This window comes from Artemia sp. Qi Xiang Cuo, chromosome 21, assembly GCF_049724085.1.
Source record: "Artemia sp. Qi Xiang Cuo chromosome 21, ASM4972408v1, whole genome shotgun sequence".
NCBI classification, from domain to species: Eukaryota; Metazoa; Arthropoda; class Branchiopoda; order Anostraca; family Artemiidae; genus Artemia; species Artemia sp. Qi Xiang Cuo.
The window spans coordinates 10,459,648-10,483,489 of NC_142814.1; the positions used below are offsets into that span (position 1 = coordinate 10,459,648).

The 23,842-nt window shown below is 36.4% G+C and overlaps 1 protein-coding gene across 1 annotated transcript in view; it reads right to left on the reverse strand.

The window, feature by feature from the left end:
• Window positions 1-23,842, reverse strand: part of LOC148939225 (uncharacterized) — a 329,493-nt gene that overhangs the window by 191,778 nt on the left and 113,873 nt on the right. Inside the window, exons 4-6 of the mRNA XM_089106790.1 lie at window positions 15,901-16,026; window positions 11,931-12,062; window positions 10,371-10,502 (exon numbers count right to left, since the gene is read on the reverse strand). Coding sequence (XP_088962916.1) covers window positions 10,371-10,502; window positions 11,931-12,062; window positions 15,901-16,026 — 390 coding nt within the window. The remainder of the gene's footprint in view (window positions 1-10,370; window positions 10,503-11,930; window positions 12,063-15,900; window positions 16,027-23,842) is intronic.

Below are 23,842 nucleotides of genomic sequence, written 5' to 3' on the forward strand. Positions count from 1 at the left end.
GAAAGGAGAGTTATAACCTGCCTAGAAAAATTATAAGTGGTTCTAACAAAAAATTTCCCCTTCCGATACGTATCTGCTATTATTGATACATAACATGAAGGCAGGGCTATTTCTAACAAACTTTCAATCAAAAACTTTTTATTTACAGAATCGAAAGCACTTTTCAGGTCGAAAAGGGCTAAGAACAATTTACTATTTTTTCCTCCAGTAAATTTCTTTCTCAGTGTATCCGAAGTATAAATATGGTCAACAGTGATGAATGTCGATCTGAATCCCGCTTGCATCGGGCTAAGTATTTCTTCCTTTTCTAACCAATCTCTTAGCCTACATTCAAGAACCATGCAAAATAATTTGCTTACCACATTTGCCATAAAGATAGACCTAAAGTTCTCATGTAACTTCCTATTACCTTTCTTAAAAAGGGGCACTGCTACCGAAGTGTCCCATGACCGAGGCCAACAAGCTTTCTCCATTACAAACGAGAAAATTGCAGCCAACATGGGTATTAAAGTTGTCCTTCCTAACTTCAGAACCGTTGTAGATATACCATCTGTTCCTGGACACGAATTTCCATTCATCCTTTTCAACTGAATATATGGTACCAATATGGTACCAAAGTTTCTTTAAAAATTATTGTTAGGGCTCTTTTTTGAATAGATTCAATTTTATCTGATTCATCACGGGAGATGCCAGGATGCCAAACTGGACAAGCATATTCAAGATGCGGGCGGACAAAGGAAGTATAAATCCTTAAAGAATGGGATGGGGGGACGTTAACTTTATTCAAGAGCTTAAGGGGAGACATGGACACATTAGCTCTACGGACAATATCTTTCACGTGGATGTCCCACTTTAAATTAGAGGAAATTGTAACCCCAAGTAATTTAAAGGAAGACACAGAAATATCTGGGGGGATAGGGTCAAGGAAGGCGGGAATAGATTTCAAGAAATTTATCGTCATTATATTTGATTTAGTGGAATTTACTTTCATATTTAGGTTCTTAGCTTCATCCGAAATGTGGGTTAGAATTTCAAGGGGGTCACTTTTAATATTCTTGTGATATACTTCGAGGATCGACAAGTCATCCACATATTTCCACCTTTGGGGGAACTCCTTACCAATATCGTTAATCATGACTAGAAATAAAAGTGGTCCCAATAAGGTTCCTTGAGGAATTCAACAATAAATAGGGAGGGGGTTAGAGAAAATATTTTTGTATTTTACAACTTGAGATATATTTGAAAGAAAAGATATAACAATATTTACTAACAGAGAATCAAGTTTAAAGTTAACCAGTAGCGAACGACTTATGGTGGTGTAGTCTACCAGGTTAAAAGCTTTTGGGAAATCAATTAAGACAAGGTTAAGCCAAACATATGGTTTCTCAAGGTTATTTACGATGGTATGTACTAAGTGCACAAGGTAATGGGTGGTGGAAGTTTTCTTTAAGTTACCAAACTGCCGGGTGTCAATACGCGGACAAATTTTATCCTTAAGCCAGTCACAGAGGAAACCTTCAAAAAGTTTGGAAAAAACAGAAGTAAGTGTAATGGGGCGAATGTTGGCGAAAATCAGACTGGTGCATTTTTTAGGGACAGGTGTTATAAAACCTTGTTTCCAGCAACTTGGGAATTTACCAAATTTTGTGATGGGGTTGAAAATACTTCACAAAGGCTCAGAAATTTTATCTAAAAAATTTTTAATTACATCAACTGAAATGTCCAAGGGAGAAATACTTTAATTTATAAGCCTTAAGACTTTATTCAATGCCTTAGAGGGCAAAACAAAGGAGAAGGAATCATTATGAGGCCTAATGTGACTTGAGCCAGTGAAAAGGGGAGAATTTGCACGATGGAAGCAAGGTACAAGTTCAGATCGTTGCCAGTCTTATTAGGGGATTCAGGGAGATGAAAATCAATTTCGGAAGGACTTTTTCCGCATATTTCTTTAATTTTTCTTAACCATTGCTTGGGCTTGTTAGAATATAGATCTTTGACGTTATTATTATAATAATTAGAAGCTGCTTTTCTTAATTTTTTCTTTAGAAACTTCCTTAGACTATTAGCCTCAGTAATGCGACCTGCTTTGAAAAAAATTATTTTTTTTCTTATAAGTTTTTTAAAAGACTCAGTAACATAAGCCTTATCTGTAGAAAACGTTTTAAGTTATTTCTCAGGGAGGTGGGATTCATAATTACTCCTCAATAAATTTAGGAGGGACAAAGCCATGGAGTCAACGTCATTTGTTTGATACACAGTTGACCAATTGTCAGTAGTAATCCAGGAGCCAAAAGTGAAAAGTCCTGAGTCAGTGAGAGGTCTATAAGTGGTTTCAGTTATAGAAAATGACTGTTTAACTTTAGCCAGCGGAGATAGGAAAAGACTATAGTGGTAACTACCCCCTAGAGGGGGCAGAGTGGAGACGGGTTTGTAAAACTTCGAAAGATTAGTGCAAATTAAATCAAGAGTAGTACTGCCTTTTGTAGTAGGGACATTAACGACCTGTTTTAAATTAAAAGAGTTACATGTAGAATTAAGTCTTATATCGTTTGCGTCACCCATCAGGAAAATTCCCGCATTTGGGTATTTTCATAGTACGAAGTCAGCACTTGCAGGTAATTTTTAGACAAAATTTATTTTGTCAGCAGATCTCTGATTAGGGGAGTAATAAAAACAACAAAGGACAATTAAATTAAAAGGACGCGGCAAGACTTTAGGTCGAACACACACCCACATAACTTCATCAAAGGGAGTAAGACACGGAATTGGGATTTCACTTGGGTATAAATCATTACGGACAAAGAACAGAATTCCGCCACCTTTCTTACCCAGAGTGTGGTTTTCTGGTCTGAGTTTAATAAATTGAGAAAAATTGTTAATCTTTAACATATGCAAATTTTGAGCTTGAACTTCAGTAATAGCGATTACATCTAATCTATATATTTTAGAAATGGTGTCTAATTCATTGAGTTTCTCAAAGTCAAGACTTTCAGTGTTGCTTAGCAAATTTGTAAGGAAATGAAAGTAACTAGATAAGGTCCCGTTTTTACACTACTCTTTTTTACTTTAACGATGCGGTGGAAGGCTATGGTATCTTTCCGGACAGAGGTTAAAGTTCTATATCGAGAACACAGGACGGCGAGATAAAATCTATCCTTTTAAAATGCGTCTGTAGTTGATTGAGCAGGTACTAGCAAAGACAGCGGTAACTATTTAAAGTTTTAGAAACTCTGCATGGAGGTGTTGCAAGTGGATCCTTCTGCCTGCTTACTCTTAAACCTGAGTCATACTGGCAGGGTAGCCAGGAGGGATAAAGTGTAAGGAATGGGAGAAAGGTTTCCTGGTGATCTGGTAATAAGTGCAATTGGGAGTGTTCTTTATTTGGGGGTTGGGGGGGGGCAAGATGATGCCGAGGGAGGGAAGTGCGGTGGGTGGGGTGTCTGAGAGGGGAGGGGTTGGGTTTGTTTCGGCAAATAGGCAACTATTATCAGGAATACTTTTTTCCTGCAGCTTGCTTTGTCCATAACCATGTCCAAAATGACTTTTATCCCATAATTTGTAAAGATCTGCCAAAATTATGTTAACCCATTTGTAATTATTGGCAGAGAAGCTCTTATTATTCGTCAGAAATACTTGATTAGTTTTAAAGTAAATTTATTTATCTCTGATTAAGTTTTCGAGGTTAGCAGTATAATTAGGTTTAATAGAGGTGATATTAGGGTCAGGTACAATATCTGAACTTAGGTTTATGGCACTCGTAGTGGCTAAAGTGGTTGAACTTAATCCTCTGCTTTCTTTATTAATATTCATTGAGCTTGGGGACAATGCACTGTTTTGATGATGAGAATCTAAGGTGTTATTTACCTCGTTTGTGATGGAATAATTTGTAAGTTGACTTCTTGAATCACTTTCATAAATTGACAAAAAATCTCTAATTAGCATTAACACATCCGTTAGCTTTTCTTTTAAAGTCAAAATTTTTGTAAAATCTGCTTGTGATGAGGGGGATGTCGTGACACTGTCCTTTTGAACATATTTATCCATGCTGCATTCAGTGGTTTGGCATGATACATGCGTTGGACCTTCGGGAAGGACTTCAAGAACTTGGCACTGGGGTGGGGCAAGTAAAATTGTGAGACCAACTGAACTAGCCTCCTGGGGCTTGTTTGATTTTTCTGTTGAAACAGAAAGCTGGCTGTGTGGAGGGTCAGAATAAGGAGTAGAACTGCTTAGGTCACTTAGGATGCTAAGAATTCTTTTTCTTTCAACTGGGGTACGAGGCGTTCGAGGGAAGCCAGAACGGGGTACCGAAAGACCCGGAGACGAATTAAGGTTTACCTTGGATTTAGTGGAGCAGTCAAGGCACATCCAAGTGTTACTCCAATTAGTAATGTCTATCCTGGCACACTTTTCTGCCCCTGCGTGGAACCAAGAGTCACAATTTGCACATTTGATTGAGTTAGAAGTAACTCGTAGTCTGCATTCTGGACAGTATTGTTTTTGTTTTGCCATTTGGACAAAGATCACAATTACTGTAGCTTTGAACTTAGAGAGGTGTTGACAGGTTGAACTCTAACAAAGAACTCAAAAGCGTAAATTGGCAGCATTGAAGAAGGAGAAAGAAGCCGAAAAGAAGGTTTCTCTGAACATATGTATTAAGAAGCAAAAGCCAAGTGAACCGGCTCGGTAAATAAGTATCCTACAGTATTAGTGTTTTATTAAGTCGTTTCTTCTTTTTCGCGATCTGGTGGACCAAAGTTACTGTTCTGAACCGCGCTGGGTAGTTTATATGGTAATAAGGGGATGCGGTACCTTAAATGTTCACCCTATTTCGCCCATTATAGAATTTTTTAGTTTGTCTGGCCAAACTCTTTTGAATTGATTGGGCAGTCTTGCCCTGGCTTGTAGAGCTTGGATAAGAGATTTGAAATAGTCGACACAAAACTAAAAGCCGACACCTACTTTCCTGGAAATCTTTGAAAAACCATAGAACTTCTCGCGGTTTGTCCCGGAGATAGAGATGTTCAGTTTTAATGAAACATATATCATCGAAAAGCCTATTTTTTATTTTTTCTATTAATCGGATTAAATTTTCTTCTTAAAGTTCAGGAAAGGACAGTCCCTCAAAATGTTCCAGCATACCTGCTAGGAAAACGCTTAAAATCACCTCAAAGGAATTATCAATTGAACAGTTTGGTCCCTTTGGGAACTCCATATGGTGCTAAAAAAGCTAATTCTTTTTTAGTGTTGTAAAAAAGCTAATTCAGAGGTTAGGTAGCCTCTTTTACTTTCTAGTTTTCTTCTTAGATCTTTCCTTTTTTTTTCTGTCAGTTAATTCTTCTTTAATGAAAGAAAAATTATAGTTCCTCAACCAATGCAGCATAGTTATCTTTAAAATTAACTAGCCTTTTACTGAAAAATAATAAATACAAAATAATACTGGATATGCATTATACCTGGTTTCCAATATTAAGATTACCTCTCTGTTGTTTTGTTTTGTCCTTTTTTCTTCTGCAAAGCACTGTTAATTTTATGGATAACAATGCTACTTGGGTTGAGGGGCATAAGCCAAAGATTGTCGTTTTTTTTCTTTTCTTTCTTTTTTTTTATTGATGGAAACACACAGTTTGGCAGTGCGTATAGCGTTCGATTTTCTAAAATTCCGACTGGTGATATGAAGCCGACTGGTGATAGAACATTCAATTTGCTGTAGTCACGCTTCACGTTTCGCTATTTGGTCCAAAATTATGAACCTAATTGGAAGTCACATTATCAGTAGTTCTTCTGGCTAAATGGGAGAACGTCGCAGAAAAAATGCAAATAAGCCCACAACGGAGAAGGACGTAACTGAAACTACAGCAAATCGAACGCGCCTTTACCTTATTTGCGATCTGTCATGACACCCGAATCATTCATTCAAGGACTACTGCAAAGGCTTTTTTGCGATTTGGGTTGCTATTGCATTAAGCTCAAAGTTTCTATTATTGTCTTTACGGGTGGATAAGGATCAACGCATGTATAATCATCCGAAAAACACCCTCTTTGGCTTTGCTGAAATTTCCTGTTTTTTTTCCGAAGTTCGATATACTTTAGTAAACTGTCTCACCATGGAGGAGTTCTAGCACTTTTTTTCTCGAACTGCTGTGCCGAAAGCAGAAACTGCTACGCAGTTTGGACTTAATATACTAAAAAAAAGCAACTGTTTAAAGGATGAAAATGAATTCAATAGTGCTTCAAACTACAAGATTGGCTTTTAACCTTTAAAGATTAAAAGCCAATCTTGTAGTTATACCCAATTGGGTATATCTTTCAGGTGCCTGACTCAGCACCCGAACAATCCATTGCTGTAGCTTTGGGTCCTTCGAAGGACGTGGTGGTCGGTTAGACCGAGATAGTAGAAAACGAGACGACTCAAAGAGACACTGCTCAAGAGGCACAATCTGGACGAGATACGACTCGAGATGAAGAGCACCATTCTTCAAGTGGTCCTACTGATATTTCTTCATCCTCCCACGACCATCCATGTCAAACACAGCTGCTACGCTACCCTGCACTGGTTTTAGCAAATGGCAAGCTTTGACGGTCATTTAATATTTCGTATTATGGAAAGCATCCTTGGCTTGAGTACTCAGTTAAGGAAAAGTCGGTTTTCTGTTTCTGCTGCAGACACTTTGGTGGCACGTCAACGCTTCGTGGATAGAGATACGGGGCGAGACCTTTCATTGAGACCGGCGTTAGAAGATGGAAGGACATCTCAAGCGTTCTAGAAGAGCATGCGAAAAGTGACCGCAACCGGGGCAGTGCAGTTTCGTGGACGAAGTTCAAAGCTATACAAGCCAAGGAGATGCAACCCATCGTATCTGTTTTGTCAACGGACAGGAATAAGTAGATGAATGAAAACAGCGAACACGTAAAGGCTTTACTGAAAGTAACGGCCCTACTGGGGCGACTGGGTACAGCCTTTCGCGGCCACGATGAGACTATATCTTCGGAAAACAAAGGAGATTTCGTCGAAACTTGCAATTTTCTCGCCGAGTATTCTCCCACGCTTTTCAACAAGCTACAAAGACGATACGGCCACTATATGCCCCACGAATACCAGAACGATCTAATTTCAGTTATCGGATCTAGGCTTTGGTCTATAATAGCGCAATAAGTTCAGCGTACCAAATACTTTGCTGTTCTTGTCGACGAGACAAAAGATAATTCGAAGACAGAACTGCTTGTCATTCTTCTGAGGCAATTCGACGAGGAAAAAGCACGAGATAGACTAATAGGATGCTATCATATGAAAATCCTGGATGTTGAGAGTTTAGCCAGCTTCATTCACGACACAGTGGTTAAACTTTGTTTTGACTAGAATTATTGTGTTGCTCAGTGCTACGATGGAGCAAGCGTGATGAGCGGGCCCTTCTGTGGTATTCAAGTGCGACTGAGAGCGAAAGCGCCACAAGCAATATACATTCATTGCCATGCGCATAGACTAAATTTGGTCATTGCAAACTGCGTTGAAGGTGTTGGGACTGTTGGCTAATTTTTTTCGTTAGTCCAAAATCCGTACACGTTCATTTGCAACAACAACACCAGACATCAGCTTTTTTTCGAGTCCCAAAAGGCTACTCAACTACCAGTCCTGGAATTAGAAAGGATTGCTGTGACAAGATGGTCATACTGGTACCGATCAATATCAAAGACAAGACTCCGATATGAATGTGTTCTGGCTGTACTGTCTACAGTCAGCGAGAGAGCTGATAGTAAAGCTCGAGCAGAAGCAGCTGGGCTCCAGAGAAAAATTGAATCTTTCACAGTTATATTCCAGTTGCTCTATATGGAAGCAATTCTGAGGACCCTTTCTGAGCAGTTTCAGGCAGTTGATTTGGTAATATCTAGTTCCCGCACCTTGATTCAAGTAACATGGAAGGAGATAGCTGAACTGCGCTCTGACATTTCATTTACATCGCTTTTGGAGAAGGCAAAAGAGTTTGCTGAAGGTCTTGAAATTGAAGTACCTGACGTGAATGGACCCGCGACCGGATCCTCCTCTGCGGGTCAGAAGGGACGACCTAGAAGAGCCCAAAAAATTATAAAACACCTGAAAGAATTCATGACCACTTCGACGTTAGGAAATAACTTTGTTGAATCCCTCAATAGAGCTCCAACTCTAGCCGAAGAACTGAAAAGAGAATACCTGGAGATTGTAGATCGTCTGATTGTGGAATTCAATAGACGGTTTACAGATAACCTTCCAGTGCTCAGTACACTCGGAGCTCTGGACCCCAGCTCTATCAAGTTCATGGATACAGGGCTCCTCAAGCTATTCTCTGAACTTTATTCTGAAATGGACATTGACCAGAATGTTTTTGAGGCCCAAGCTGGTATTGCCAAACAGTTTTTGCTCGAGGAGGAGGCAAAGCCGAAGAACTTCATGGACGCCACCGATAATATCGAGACACTTCCAGTGGCCTATTCAGAAATTATCAAAGTTCTTCATATTGCTGCCACACTTCCTGTCACGACAGCCAGCAATGAACGATTGTTTTCTGGGCTGGAAATAGTGAAGAACTATCCGCGCTCGACCACAGGAGACGATCGTCTTAGTCACCTGCCTTTGATCTTTGCAGAGAAGGATTTAGTTAAAAACTTGGATTTCGACCAGCTTGTTGAGGACTTTGCGAAGATGAAACCACGACGGTTCCCCTTGTTGCCTTGAGTGTTCACTGATCTGTTTCAAAATTGTGTTGTGTTTTTGATTTTTTAAATATAATTGATCGAGCAAAGTTTTGCATCGTCATAGCCGGAGCGTGACTCCGACTTGGACTAAAGTATTTACTGTAAGCAGCGAGCTGAAGAATTCTGCTACAGAATATACTTTAGTCAAAGCGTGAGTTTCTACAGAGGTTCGGCTTTCGTCAAGTTATAGGTTTGGAAAAGTGGAAGATTCCCAAACGGCGGTTTTTTTAACATCGCACCTACCTTTTCCGCTTTCTTCAGATATCTGGCCTTTTCCGAACCTATGGAATAAGAGCAAAAGAAGGAAAGGCAAAGAAATTGAGACAATTTCCTTAATTTTTACGGTAACTCCCACGGAAGGCAGTTTTTTTTCGGATAAAGCTAGAGGCAATTTTTTTTTATACAAGCCTGCTTCGGGGCCCATGTTGATTGCTTGCCCACCTTAAAGTTTGGCTGAAATGGTGCCTCTGAATATTAGAAGCCAACAATTGTAACGCTAAATTGGACTATTTCAAATGTTAAATCGATAGGTTCCAGCTTATATTTTTTTCTTAAGATACTAGGCATTTTCTTTTGCAAATTTCAGGCATAGATAGATTCTGGATAATGATTAGGTACTTTATACTTCATGCGTGAACACACTGAATGTGTATAGATATATGACATGTTTAGCTAGATATGTGCTTTACGTTGAGTACGTCACTAAAAAGTGTGTTACTATTTTCTAAATAGTTTAAAAAAAAATATAAAGCATTATATACTTGTAATTTCAAAAATACCGATAAATCTATAACTAAACACTTACCATCTCCTTTCCTCTTTTTCTTTCTATCCCTCCCATGTTCACGTTCTGTTTGTATTTCTATTTAACTATATCCAGCAAGATTTTAACATTTATCTTCCTTGCCATTGATTTTTTTCTTAGTATAATAATAATCAGGTCTTTCATATGTTCCCAACTTTTCTTTCCTTTGTTTTTGATTTGTTTTAGACTAGTTCCTGTTTTGCAGTGTTCTTTACTGTACTTTCTAGTCTATATTCTCTGTTTTTGTTTTTTTGTGTGGATTATGCAATTTGGTATTTTCCATTGAATTTGTGATATTTTCTTGTTGTACTGCAAGTACCCCGATACGACAAGCTTCATTGTCAAATAAAAAATTTGGTGGTTGTAAAAGTACATTAATTTCAACTGAGACCAACACAGCTAAGAACGCTCCTCCTCCGTCCCAATCTATTCACCCTCGTAGTAAGTTCCTATTTTATTTAAATCTTTCTTTATGACATCCTCCCACCCCAACGACGGACGACCTGCTTTCTGTTTAGCCCTAGACGGTTGACTGAAAAGGACAATCCTTGGTAATCTGTAGTCCTTTACCTACAGAACATGTCCTAGCCACCTTTCTCTCATTATAGCCATAGGAAGTGAGATTCAACCACACTTTTCGTACAGCCTACTGTTTGAAATGCGATCAATCAGCCATAGGCAATTTCTCTGGAAAACATCTAGAAAATCTTCATCTGCTCTTCGGAGCGCCCAGACTTTAGAACCATATTTGACCACTGTCATCACTGTGGCTTCCAGTATGGATTAAAATGATTTATTCATAATTCCATAATTTCTAAAAACGTTAGTTTCTCACCTTTACATGAGTCACCTTCTTCAACATAATCTGGTTCATCACAATAGCAATAATATGATCCAACAGTGTTGTTGCAACGTTGACCCTCTGAAGTACAAACTGGATAATTGACTATGGAGCATTCATCTACATCTAAATATGAAAAATTATATATATTATGCAAGATTTAAGAGCATACATTTGATTACTCGTTAGCGTCTATAAGTCGAGATCAGAATTCTGTTGATTTAACTTATCTCGGAAATGCTCTCATGTTATGGCAGTGGTTGCATTGTCAAAAAGCTGGTCAAAAGAGACCATTTGAATTGAATTCAGGAATTATAACAGTAATATCTGTTTGCTACAAAAAACAGTTTTAAAGTAATTTCAAAAATGAACCTGAAAGTCTTAAATAATGGTCTTGGGTTGAAATGAAATCTGTCTCATTGGAATAAAGATTGTCAAACCCCCATATACAAAATTACAGTCTTCCATTTTGAACAACAAGAAATATTACCTTTTTGCAAGGGAAACACTGATGTGCCTCGTTTTTTTGCTTTTTTTTTATTTTTGAGGGGTAATCATACTAGACCACAGATAGTGGACCCATGGGGAATTCTCATTTAAAAGGAAGTTGCTACGTCTGATGACCTTTTTAAGTGATTAAAGGGATGATAGGTACTCTTGCTTTATATGGGCCTTTCTAAAAAGTCAAGTTTGGTTAATGCTAATGAAAGAAAATAGGATGAATATATAATAGTTTATAAGCAAATTTGGGCTATATATTTGCAAATTAAAGGAGGAGGTAAAGTATTGCATATATTAAATACGTAACCTAACCTAGGTACCTTCCCCCCTAAACCCCAAAAAACAACGGTTTAAATATCGAATACGCAATGAAAACTACGCTATGGTAACATTGCCTACTCTATAGCGGTTAACCCGTCAAAACGGGTTTTTTGGGATGGTTTCCTTGCATAGGACCATATAATCCAAGAGTACCCGATGATATTATAGCAGAGTGGCACCATTTTGGTCCAAAAGGGGCCAAAATGACCCAGAACAGAAATATTAAGACAGCCAATCATTTTCAATAGTCTAAAACCATAACCAGGGGGCATTGAGCCCCGGCATTCATAAACCAAAAGTTCACAATCGACAAAAACAGCATCTTCTCGTGCAAATGATATAACGCACGCATCTTTTGATGATACAGTACAACACAAGCGGCTGCTTAACTTGGAGGTTGCAAAACTCCGAGGGAGGTTGCAAACCTTCTTGATAGAATTTGAGCAAATTTAGAGATGGTGCAGTAGTCACAGCTTCGAGGAGCCTATTTCATGTTAATGTTTCTAACTTTCTAATAATTGGACCAGGTGTGCACTGTAGCTATACGTAGGGTAACTGTGGCTATATTTCCTCAACTCACAAGTCACGGTTAGTGACAACTGACAAGTCACGGTTAGGACACAAGTCACGGTTACTGAGTAAGTCTATGTATATTGTTTTCTTAATTTAGCTTACCTACACAATATATACAATAAACAACAAACAACAGCTATACAATAAACAACAGCTTACCTACACAAATATCTTGGTTCCCTTGTTGCTCAAAACCAGGCTCACATAAGCAATTGTAACTTCCAATTGTGTTATTACAATACTGGTTGTCACCACTGCAGAGATTTTGGTCCTCCTCGCATTCATCGATGTCTGCAAAAAGAATCGTTTGATTTTTGCGTTGTGACACTATTTTATTAGAATCCAGAGTTTATCTAAAATTACGAGAGTAAAAGTATAGCTATAATGAACCTGGTGACCTTTAAAAAGCCCTCCAAATACATATTATGACACTTGATTGCAAACTAAATTAGCATACATCATACATCTATTTAACCCAATTAACTTGAAATCCTTCAACAAAACCCATAAAGGACAGAATTTAAATGAAAAGCAAGAATTAAACGACAGTAAAACAAAGCAGCGGCTAAATTTTAATATAATAGAAGTTCCCCTTGAAGAAAATTAGGAACATCTTGACATAAACAATGACACGATTTTGGGCAATTTCTACACTAATTCTATATGCACCTCTTCATGGAAACCGCGGTGCACATTCTATGTGCAGCGCGGTTCAAAGAAACCAAGAACATAATGTTTAGTGTTAGATATCATTCTTTACACTCTTTTTTTGAAAAAAATTATGTGTCCTTTCTTTCTTTTTGCACATCTTCTGCAGTCTTTTTTATTTTGCACGTCCTCTCCACTTTTGCAAAAACTTTTACTAATATTTTCGATGATCTGTTGGTTCTGTTGGATCTGATTTCACCCAATCTGTTGGTCTTCCCATGGGGACTAGCGTTTGAGTAATGTCGGTTACTTTTTACATAGGGTGTAATGAAATCTGTGTTTAAACACTTTTTCAGAGACAACACTATAGCGTTGTCTATTATTAAGGCCATCAGCCCTCAATGTTTTATTATTTTATTCCCTAGAGCCAGTTCATATAGAAGGGGTCGTCGCATAAACTTCGGAGGGTGCTTATTCGATTGGAAATCCAAAGTTCTAGTTCGCTTTTTAAGATTTAAAAGAGAGCGGAGGGCAACCAGCCCCTACCTTTTTTCCAAACACACCTAATTACAATCTTGAGATGGCCGTTTGGCTTAAAATTGTTCAAAGATTAGATAACAGGAACTCCAGGCTCGATACAACCCCCAGAGCGCAGAGAGGGGTTGTGAGTAATACCCCAGGGCACATTAGGTTCTTATGGAAGGGATGGTCGTATAAACTACTGAGGGTGCGTATTCAATTAGAAATCCGAAGCTCTAGTGCCACTTCACAAGTAATTGGAGGGCAACTATTTCCCCAGCCATTTTTCCTCAAATGCATCCGGTTAAAAATTTGAGATAGCAATTTTGTTAAAAATAATTCAAAGATCAGATAAAAAAAAACCTGAACTCAATACAACCCCTCAGAGCCTAGGGTAAATTTTTATAAATATTGCCCTGCGGGCATATAAGGTTCCTATGGAAGAGGTGACCGTTCAAATTAAAGAAGGGGCTAATTTGATAGAAAATTGAAAGTTCTAGTTACCAAAGCCAAAACTAAACGGAGGGCATTTACACTCTCCACGTCCCTCTTTTTCCCAAATCCATCTCATTAAAAATTTGAGAAAGCCATTTTGTTCAAAATAGTACAGAGATCAGATAACAAAACTTCAAGGCCAATAAAACCCACCAGAGCTCGGGGGAAGGGTCGTAGGATATGCTTAAGAGGCATAATAGGTTTTTATGGAAGAGGTGGTCAATGACGGTCACTGTATATGTGACCGAAATATCTGGTATTTTTTTTTAAATTTATTATACACTGTCTATTAAAAAGGATTTTATCCCTATTTTGAACTCTTATTTTATCGTCATGGAAAGGCAGTGTGGTCTTCGAAATTATCTACGAGGATGACTTGATCCCCCAGAGTTCCGGGGGAAGGGCTGGAAGGCAGTATGGTCTCCGAAATTATCTACGAGGGTGACTTAATCCCCCCAAGTTCCCGGGGGAAGGGCTGGAAGTTATGAACTTTGCCCATTGTTTACATATAGTATTGGTTAAGGGGATGTATAAAGACGTTTCAGGAGGGATTTTTTTCCTGAAGGGGGTGTCTGAGGAGGGGGATACGGGGGAGGATCCACCCATGGAGGATGTTTCCTTGGGGGAAGGGACATTTCTTTGAAGGGGGCGTCGGGTTTCCCAGCATTATTTAAAAAAAGTCAGAAATTAAATAAAAAAAATAGTTTTTCAACTGAAAGTAAAGAGCAACATTAAAACTTAAAAGAAACAGAAATTATAACGTAAATAAGGGGGTTCGCCCCCTAGTCAATACCTTGCCCTTTTTGCTAATTTTTTTTTAGTACTTTCAAAAGAGCTACCTATTCTAATTTGGGAAATTTTCTTTCTTTTGGGAAAATCCTTTGGGATTCAGGGGTTTGTAATTCGAAAAAAATTCGAACTTTAGCGTAAAGAGCAAGGTATCGACCGGGGGGCAAACTCCCTAATATACGTAATAAAACATACGAATATAGAAGTTCGGTACGTAAGTTAATTCGTAAGTTACGTCAGATCAAAATTTCGAGAAAGTCATTAAAAAAGTAAAATTAATATGCAAATTTCGTTTTAATTATTCATGTAGGGTGAGCCAAAATCAAAGCTGCATTAATTCAAAAACGTTCAGAAATTAAATAAAAAAAATTAGTATTTTTAACTGAAAGTAAGGAGCGACATTAAAACTTAAAACGAACAAAAATTATTCCGTATATGAAAGGGGCTGTCCCCTCCTCAATGCCTCGCTCTTTCCGCTAAAGTTTGAGTCTGTCATACAACTTTATCTTTTAAAACAATTAAAAAACTTTAGTATAAAGAGCGAGGTACTGAGGAGGGGGACAGCCCCTTTCATATACGGAATAATTTCTGTTCGATTTAAGTTTTAATGTCGCTCATTACTTTCAGTTAAAAAAAAACTAGTTTTAAGGCTGAAATCAAATACAGGCCCCCATATTTCAAAATCTAGATCTGTTCATTGTGCTACCAGAGGTCATTTTAAGAGCAACTTTAATCATGGTTGTGGCACCCACCAAAAGCTCTAACCGATACCCCCAGAAAACGTTCTCTGACATCCACTAGAGAACGAACTCTAGCCATTAGCAACAGCTTAAAAGCGCGTTTTAAAAGAAAAAAATGAAACAAAAAAAAACTGTCCACTGAAGAAAGATTCTTATGTGAAGCTGAGTCAGGCCTGCAAGTATTATTTCAATTATTCTTGATGGTAAAATATTTTATAGGGTTAGAGAGTTTTCCTGTTAGGTTCGAACTTGACTTCTTTGCCCGATTGGAGACCTATGTAAAGAAAAGTAACCAATCATGTTGTCTAGATGATTGCCGTTGCTTGGATGCTTTTATTGTGTCTTTGAAACTCTGAAGTGTTCATTTCTGGGAAAAGGAGTGTTATGGTAAAAGTATGGTAAGTGTAAATTCGTAGAATATAGTGTGTGTTTAGGATATCTTATCAGTTTAGTTTTTGAAGCCTCGGTGTGACAAAGTGCCATCTAACACGAATTTCTCGCGAAGTGCTTCTAGTATAATCAGTATCACTATTGTAAAATACTAGAGGAATAGATGTCAAGTAGTTGATATTTATTCTACATATTAATAGGTGAAAATTTTAATTACCCGGTGATGACTGAACAATTATGATAAATTTCTTCTTGGGGAAAGACTAACGGTAAGCAAAAAAGAAAGAAAGCATAAGCTGAAAGAAAATAATCGAAAAGATAATAATGCAATAAATAGTAATAATAGTAAAAAATATTATCAACAATAATAGTAATGGTAATATAAAGTAATAGAAAGTAGTAATAGATTTAAAAAATAGATAGCTGATAGATAATAATGGATATATAATATTAATAGATAGTCATAGTAATTTAATAAAAGATAGCAATATACAATGTGTAATGAAAGTAAATGAATGTAAAGTAAAAATGAAAGAAAAGAAACATACCCACACATCCCTCGTTAGTTTTATTGAAGCCAGACTTGCAACCACAGTTATAACTTCCGGGTGTATTCAGACATTCTTCTCCGAATCCATTGCAGTACTCCGGATTTTCTCTGCATTCATCAATATCTGGAACAAAAGAAAAATGAGAAGAGGAACTGTAACAGCTTTAAAACAGAGTCTCCAAGATCATGTGACCCACAAAATCAACAATTTAACGGTAATAAATAAAACATTAAAAGAAACAAATTCTCGTTTATAAAAATTGACGTCACGAGCAAGAGATCGGTTAAAAAAAAGATGGGAAAACAAGATCTGCAACTGCTTTCAGAAAACTTGTATTTTCTGACTATAATAATAATAATAATCTGTATTTAAAAGCCAACTAAAGCCATATACAAAAAGACATACTAAAGAAAAATTACACTTCATTTGACATCCTTCCCATCAATACAAAATTTCCTACTGCCACAATATAACGGGGAGTCCTAGACCTCATTAACTAAAAAAGCAGCCTATCTTCCCCCTCCTGGATAATTAATCCCCCTAAATGAGATAGTTGCTTACACCGGAGGAAGAAATGGCACAACCCATAATCATTTTCCCTACATCTCAAGCAACTACACCCGGCCTCCGGACCTTCCCTCTTTTTCCTTGCAACCTTAGTATAAATTGGAAGACAATTTGCTCGAATCTGAATCCAAATCCTCAAATACTTAATGGGCAATCCCAGCTTGAAATAAAACTCCTGACCAAAATTCTCTTTTACTTCTCTATACAAAGCAAGACTCTGGAGATTTGTCCACAGCTGCTTGCCATAGTTGCACTTCTTGGTCTTCAAGTCTTGCACTAAATTCCTTGAAGAACTTTTCATGATCCTCTGGCCCTTTTCTCTTCTCCCACGAACTTGAAAATCCATTCTCATCTAATATCCTCTTGATTTGTTCTGTCCATGATGTTTTGTTACACTGAAGGAGAAGATCTTCATATGCTGCTCGGGCGAGTCTAGTCTGGGGAAGTTCTAGAAGTCTTAAGCAAAATTTGATGATTTGGGTATATCTTTTCAATTTCAGGTTAAATATACCAAGATCACCTTTTAAAACTTACGTATGCGTTGTATTGTGCAGGCCAAAAACTCGTTTATAATATTGAAGTTGAACGGTTTCTATTTGCTTTGCCGGCTGATACCCCCATATTTCTGATCCGTAATGTAGGATAGGCATAATTTTAGTATTAAATATATGTTTGTGGAGGCTTAGTTCACTTATTTCTGCTGTTAGTGTGCTTCTGTATATACCAAATAATGTATTTCTTCCTTTCTGTGCCATTGTTGTAATATGACTCGTCCATTTTCCATTTTGACAAAGGATGAAACCTAAGTATTTGGCCTTTTCCACCACTTCCAGCACTTTTCTGTTCAATAAAAATTGTGGTACTAATTCCAATGGTTTTTTCCTAAAAATTATGATTTGGGATTTCGTGACATTCACCTCTAGTTTCTTCTCTTGCAAATATTTTTCAAGGACATTCAAGAGAGTCTGCAAGTCATTATTTGTCTTTGCCAGTAATATAATGTCGTCTGCAAATAGTAGCATTGACATATTCAGATTTCCCAGTCGGAGAGTAGGTGCCCATCTTTGTCGGAAATAAGGAACAATATCATTAATAAACATAGCAAATAATTTTGGCGAGAGTGTACTTCCTTGGCGCACGCCCTTTTTCGAGAAAAAAGGCAGAGATATTCCCTTCCTAACAACTTTTACAAAACTTTTATTCAAGGAATACATAGATGAGAGAATTTGTAAAAAAGGGGCTGGTAGGCCTAGATTTACTAATACATTCCCCAGAAAAACACGATCTACACTATCAAATGCTGATTTCAAATCAATTAGGGCCACATATAGTTTTCCTTTACCTTTGCAGTGCTTTTCTACAAGAGCATTAATAACAAAAACTCTGTCAGCTGTAGAATAACCTGGTCTGAACCCACCTTGTTCTTCTTGCAAGATTTTTTTCTCTTCTATCCACATTCCCAGCCTTTTATCTATAATTTTTTCTAGAACTTTTCCAGCACTGTTTAGTAGGCTTATTGGTCTATAGTTGTTATGTGTAGTGGGATTACCATTCTTATAAAGTGGGAGAATAAGTGAGGTTTTCCAGGTCATTGGCCACTTCCTCTTTGAAATTATTAGGTTAAATAATGAGACCAAAAAAGGTAAAAGAACAGTCCGAAATGCTTTGAAGATCTTCATAGGAATTCCATCGGGCCCGGGAGCTGAATCACCTCGTATTTTGTTAAGCGAATCTTCAATTTCTTCCGGGGTGATTGGGTCGCATAACACGTAATCTTCCTGGTTCAGAGGGAATGATGTTTCTTCACAGTTATCTATACCTAATGTCTCTTGTAGGTGTATGTTGCTATCCTGGGTATCTTCTTGTAGTAGTTTGCAGTACTCGGGCCAAGTTTCGGGGGCGGGCACCTCTGACTGTCGGTCTTTTAGCCTATCTCTTTTTATGATTTTCCAGAACTCCCTACTGTTATTTTCTCTAAAGCACTTTAAAAGAGTGGCTTTATAATATTCTTTGGTCTAGTTAGTTTAGAGTCTTTGGAGGAAGCAACCCTTCATGCATTTAATCGTACCGTAATGCCAATACTCACCGGAAGAAAGCCTTTTTTACCGTTGAATGTAAATATATAAAATAAATTCTTCTATTTAAAATAAATGGGAAAATATTTATCGATTTTTCTTTCAATTTTCCAAAAGTCACTATTAATCAATTAAAGGACTATTACAACAAAACTTTGTTTAAAATATAATCCTGATTATACTTGTACATTCGGACTCCTCGTTAACTGCATTAGGAAGATAATTAGATTTCCAAGTGTACAGTTTATTGATCGTTATTATTAATTTGTGAATGTTTCTTTCACAAAGAGTGATCCTCAATCCTTGCAAACTATTTGCACAATTTACAATATTTACGTTACTTAAAAGTATTTGTGAGAGAAATATAGTTGTGTATATAATATCATACAGTGAATTTAAATATATGACCCAGATTTCTATGCCAAGTTTTCTATTTCTAATTTCTATGCCAACCATGATTCACTCCTCTCTTTTTTTAAGTAATTCGTTCTTAATTCTTTTGAGTATGGTGATTACAAAAAAGTAAAACGCTTTCTAATGCTTTTCTAAACGCTAAACGCTTTCTAAACGCTTTCCTCGCATTCATTATTTTAACTTTTGTTATCACCAATTTCATCATAGAAGCCAAACCTCAGGTTTGTTTGGAGATTAGCCAAATATGTTTAATATAATTTTGCAAATCATTTTAGCACCCTATTTCGAGCCAGAGCAAAGGGCCGTTTTCAGCAATTTTCCACTACCAAACAATAACTTTAGCCCAATGCTATCGATTAAAAGTTCTGCACAACCTCTCTAAAACGCTCATAATAAAGTATGTAAGGTATATTTAAGTATTCCGATGCTTTTTGGACGTACAACCCGAGGTGGCTTATTCATCTCTGAATACAAACAATAATTTTAGCCTAATACTATTGAGTAAAAATTCTGCAAAACCTCTTTCAAATGTTCATAATTAGCTATATAAATAGGATATATTTAAGTATTCTGATAATTTTGGACGTACTACCCGAGGATGATTATTCATTTTTAAACATACACAATAATTTTAGCCTAATACTATCGAGTAAAAATTCTGCACAACCTCTTTAAAATGTTCGTAAAAAGATATACAAATAAGCTGTATTTGAGTATTCCGACGTTTTTGGACGTAGCACCCGTAGTGGCTAATTCATCTCTGAACATATGTGCAACTTATGAAAGAACAGTTATTATGGAGAGTTATTTCACGGCACTCGTTAACTAAGTTTATGTGTATAAGACTTCATCTATTTAGACGGTGTCAGAGATATAAAGAGACTGATCAGGGGAATTGCTATATGTCAAAGCAAATACTTCTAACTTCATTTTGCGAGTCACTGTGGTTGCAGAATTGAACGTTCAAATTTATTTTCTTTACAACATAAGTAAAACTTTATCGTAAACAGAAAGAGGTCCTAGAGGTCTCTATCTCTCTCAGATTTAGGAAACCTTACGATTTATAAAAGGTTTTTCATCGCTGCTTTGGTATGAACCTTCAATGTGTTATTATTTTTTCCCGGACCTTTTCTTATGGAAGAAATGGCCGTAGAAACTAATGAGGGGGCTTAATCGGTTAGAAATTGAAAGTCACAATGGTCTTTATAATGATCAAAAGGTACTGTGGATGGGGAGCAGCCAGCCCATCGGTCCCCTTTTCTGCTACCTAGCTCCCCTCCATAAGGATCCAAGAAATGTGACCAAAATGTTGATTTAGCTATTTCATTCAAAATTTTAAAAAATTTCAATAGTTAAGCTTTTGGGAATTGTGTGATTCCATAGCTTAGAGGCAAGGGTCTTAAATTATGGGAATTACTAATTATATACACATAGGTTTCATAAGGAGAAAAATAAACTTGTGTTTTTGTTGGCAGATGAATTTTTTTGAAACTTACAAGGATTAATCTTTAGGTTAAAATAGCGTTTGTTATAAGAGGGGCCAGTGAGTTTGATAAAAGACTATTAGTTCAAGATCCGTTGAAACATACAACCCTCGAATATTATGTTGAAAAAATGGAATAAGACTGGTAAATTATTTTTATCCTCCCAAAAACGGTTAGTCCTAAAGGGATCGGTAATTTTTTCTCCAGGAAATTTGAAACTTAAATCAGTAGGCTAATGGCTTGGAGTGCCCTTATACAAAGAAAAACAAACTTGACTTTTGTTCTGCCAAAACAGACTCGTTTATCTAGTCTGCAAGAACTCTTCTACATGACTTTGATGGTTTTTGATAATTCCAGTCTAAAATAGTTTGATATTACATTTCGTATCTTCAATCAGCTTGAAAAATCACATGGAAGGGGCGATTGTAGCCAAACAACCCTTGACAAAGATGTTTTGTTTTGTTATAGCATTTCAGGAATGGTAAAAGCTGTCAAATTGAAATTTTAGAGCTACATGAAAAGTATCTCGTGTATCTAGGTTGTCAAAAGGATTCATCTGCAAAAGTTCACGAACGACTAAAAGTACTAAGTAGAAAATTGCAGGGAATGCAAAGGCTTGTAATGAGCTAAATCAAATAACAATATTTGTACAACAGCTTTCAAAAGAGGTATCTGCGCTTTCTAAGGAATAAATTAGGCTACCTAGTTTTTACTTTCAGGGAGTGCCACGATAGATGCCGAAATAAACCAAAAGACACAATCTGCAGCAAGGTTGTCAAAAAGGCGTACCTGCAAGAACTCAGGAACGACTATGGATGTCAATCTGAAACTTTCAGGGAATATTGAAGGGGATATTTAAATTAACTAAGACAGACTAAGTGCATCTAGTTTGCCAAAGAATGTTTACACTATATCTCAGAAACAGGCAAGGATAAAAAGTTAAAACTATCAGAGAATGCTGAGGCTAATGACGTACTAAATCAAAGGACCTCTTGTGCATCCAGATTGCCAAAAGGCAATATATATTGCACTTTTTTAGCACTTTTGAGGAGCGGGGTAAACCCATTCATTTGTGCCTCCCTGTGGCAATGACACCAAAACTCTTCCATATGTGTCCGCGTGCAAAATCATTTGTTTGTGCCTCCCTATGGCAATGGCACCAAAACTCTTCCATACGTGTCCGCGTGCAAAATCTTTATTTTAACTGAATTTCTGTACATCGTGGAGCAAAACAGGGCTCAGTGTTAAGTCCTGCAATATTTAGCAATGCAATCCGCTGCGCAACCCGCAGAATATCGCATTTTCTTATCGATCCATCCATTGACGCAAGTCACCTTTCATACGCAGATGACATTCTTCTGCTGTCTGATAATTTGTAATCACTACAAGCTGCTGTGAACAGCCTTTATGCCGGGTTGTCTAACACCAGGATGTCAGTCGCTTCTGCTATAACGAAATTTCTCGTTTCTAGTTGTCATCACTCTCCCGATTCAAAAATTCAGGTTGGTACTGATTCAGTCTCTGCCACTGCTTCACTCAAGTACCTTGGACTTGCATTCGGGACCTCAATTTTAACAACAAGGTCAATAACAATAAATGTGTTGAGAGCGAAGTTGAGAAAATCCTATGGACGTTTTTCTAGAGTTGAAGGTAAATTTGACAAAAAAAGCTTGGTCAGCTTTATAACTCCTTTTTTGCTCCCCCTGTATTTTTTATTGTGCCATTATTGAAATTTTTTAACAAGTCTGAACCTCAACAAATTCGGTCTGTCTTTTTCAAATTTTGTTAATATTTTCTTCGTGTTCCTATTTGGTCTCGTTACAGTTGTATCTCCAAACGCTACGGTGTTTTTGAGATATGTGATAAGATGAATGTTTTAGAGGGGAGATTCAGACAGCGATCCGAGTCAGTCGTAGATTTTCCGTTGGGATGTATTAATCGTTTTGAGAGTCATTGTCAGTGTATTCTTTTTTCTAGTGTTTGTGATGATAAGTGTTTATATTTTGTTTATATAGTGCTTATAAGTGTCTATAAATTTCTTTTTCCATACTCCTCTAAGAGCATTTTTTGTATGTACAGAGGGTCCAAATAAATTAATATATATATATATATATATATATATATATATATATATATATATATATATATATATATATATATATATATATATATATATATATATATATATATATATATATATATATATATATAGATAATTTCGGAGACCACACTGCCTTTCCATGACGATAAATAAAATTTCAAATAGGGATAAAATCCTTTTAATAGACAGTGATGATGATAACAATGATAGAAATTCACAAAAAATACCAGATATTTCGGTCACATATACAGTGACCGTCATCAGTAGTAAAACTGGTGACGGTAAACTACTGATGACGGTCACTGTATATGTGACCGAAATATCTGGTATTTTTTGTGAATTTCTATCATTGTTATCATCATCACTGTCTATTAAAACGATTTTATCCCTATTTGAACTTTTATTTATATATATATATATATATATATATATATATATATATATATATATATATATATATATATATATATATATATATATATATATATATATATATATATATATATATATATATATATATATATATATATATATATATATATATATATATATATATATATATATATATTGAGCTTGAAAGAAACAGATATTATACTTAATGAAAATTAATAATGAACAAAAAATAAAAACTGATGTTCAACTCAAAACAAAAAGAAATTACTATAGAAATCATTATAACAAAATTACTGTAATGAAATTACCATATTTTATAAGAAATAGCTAAAACAAAATTATTACTTTATCTATAAGAAATTATGTCTATACGAATTGTGAAGTCGTCCCCCTTGTATCAAAATAATAGTGTGTTATCATTGGCGTGTTATTGAAAGGAATATATATTTTAAGTAATTTCGAGCGGGGAGGCAAAGGACGAGAGTTCCTAGGTTTGACCCCCTCCCGCTTAAATAAGTCTGACTCGGGAAAAAAGCGACAAAAATACATATAAATAAGTTTTGATACGTTGGTAATTTTTTTTTGCATACACCCCTCCCCCCGACAAACAAATCATACCCTCTCCACCGATAGATATGGCTCTATAAAGACTTTACTGAAAGACTAGTCTATAAAGACTAAAGGGAAAAAGAAAAATGAAAGAAAGCACCATTTTTGTTAACATTGATTAGCCCTGGGACATCATTTTCTGTGTTACATTATTGCTTATGTCATAGCAAAGAAGAACAAAATTATTTTTCAAGTGAATTTTGTTAAATAGAATTATAATAATTAAGAAATAAAATTCCAATAGCAATAAAGATCACGTAAAAGAAAATATAGATGTTTAAAACACGAATTCTTAT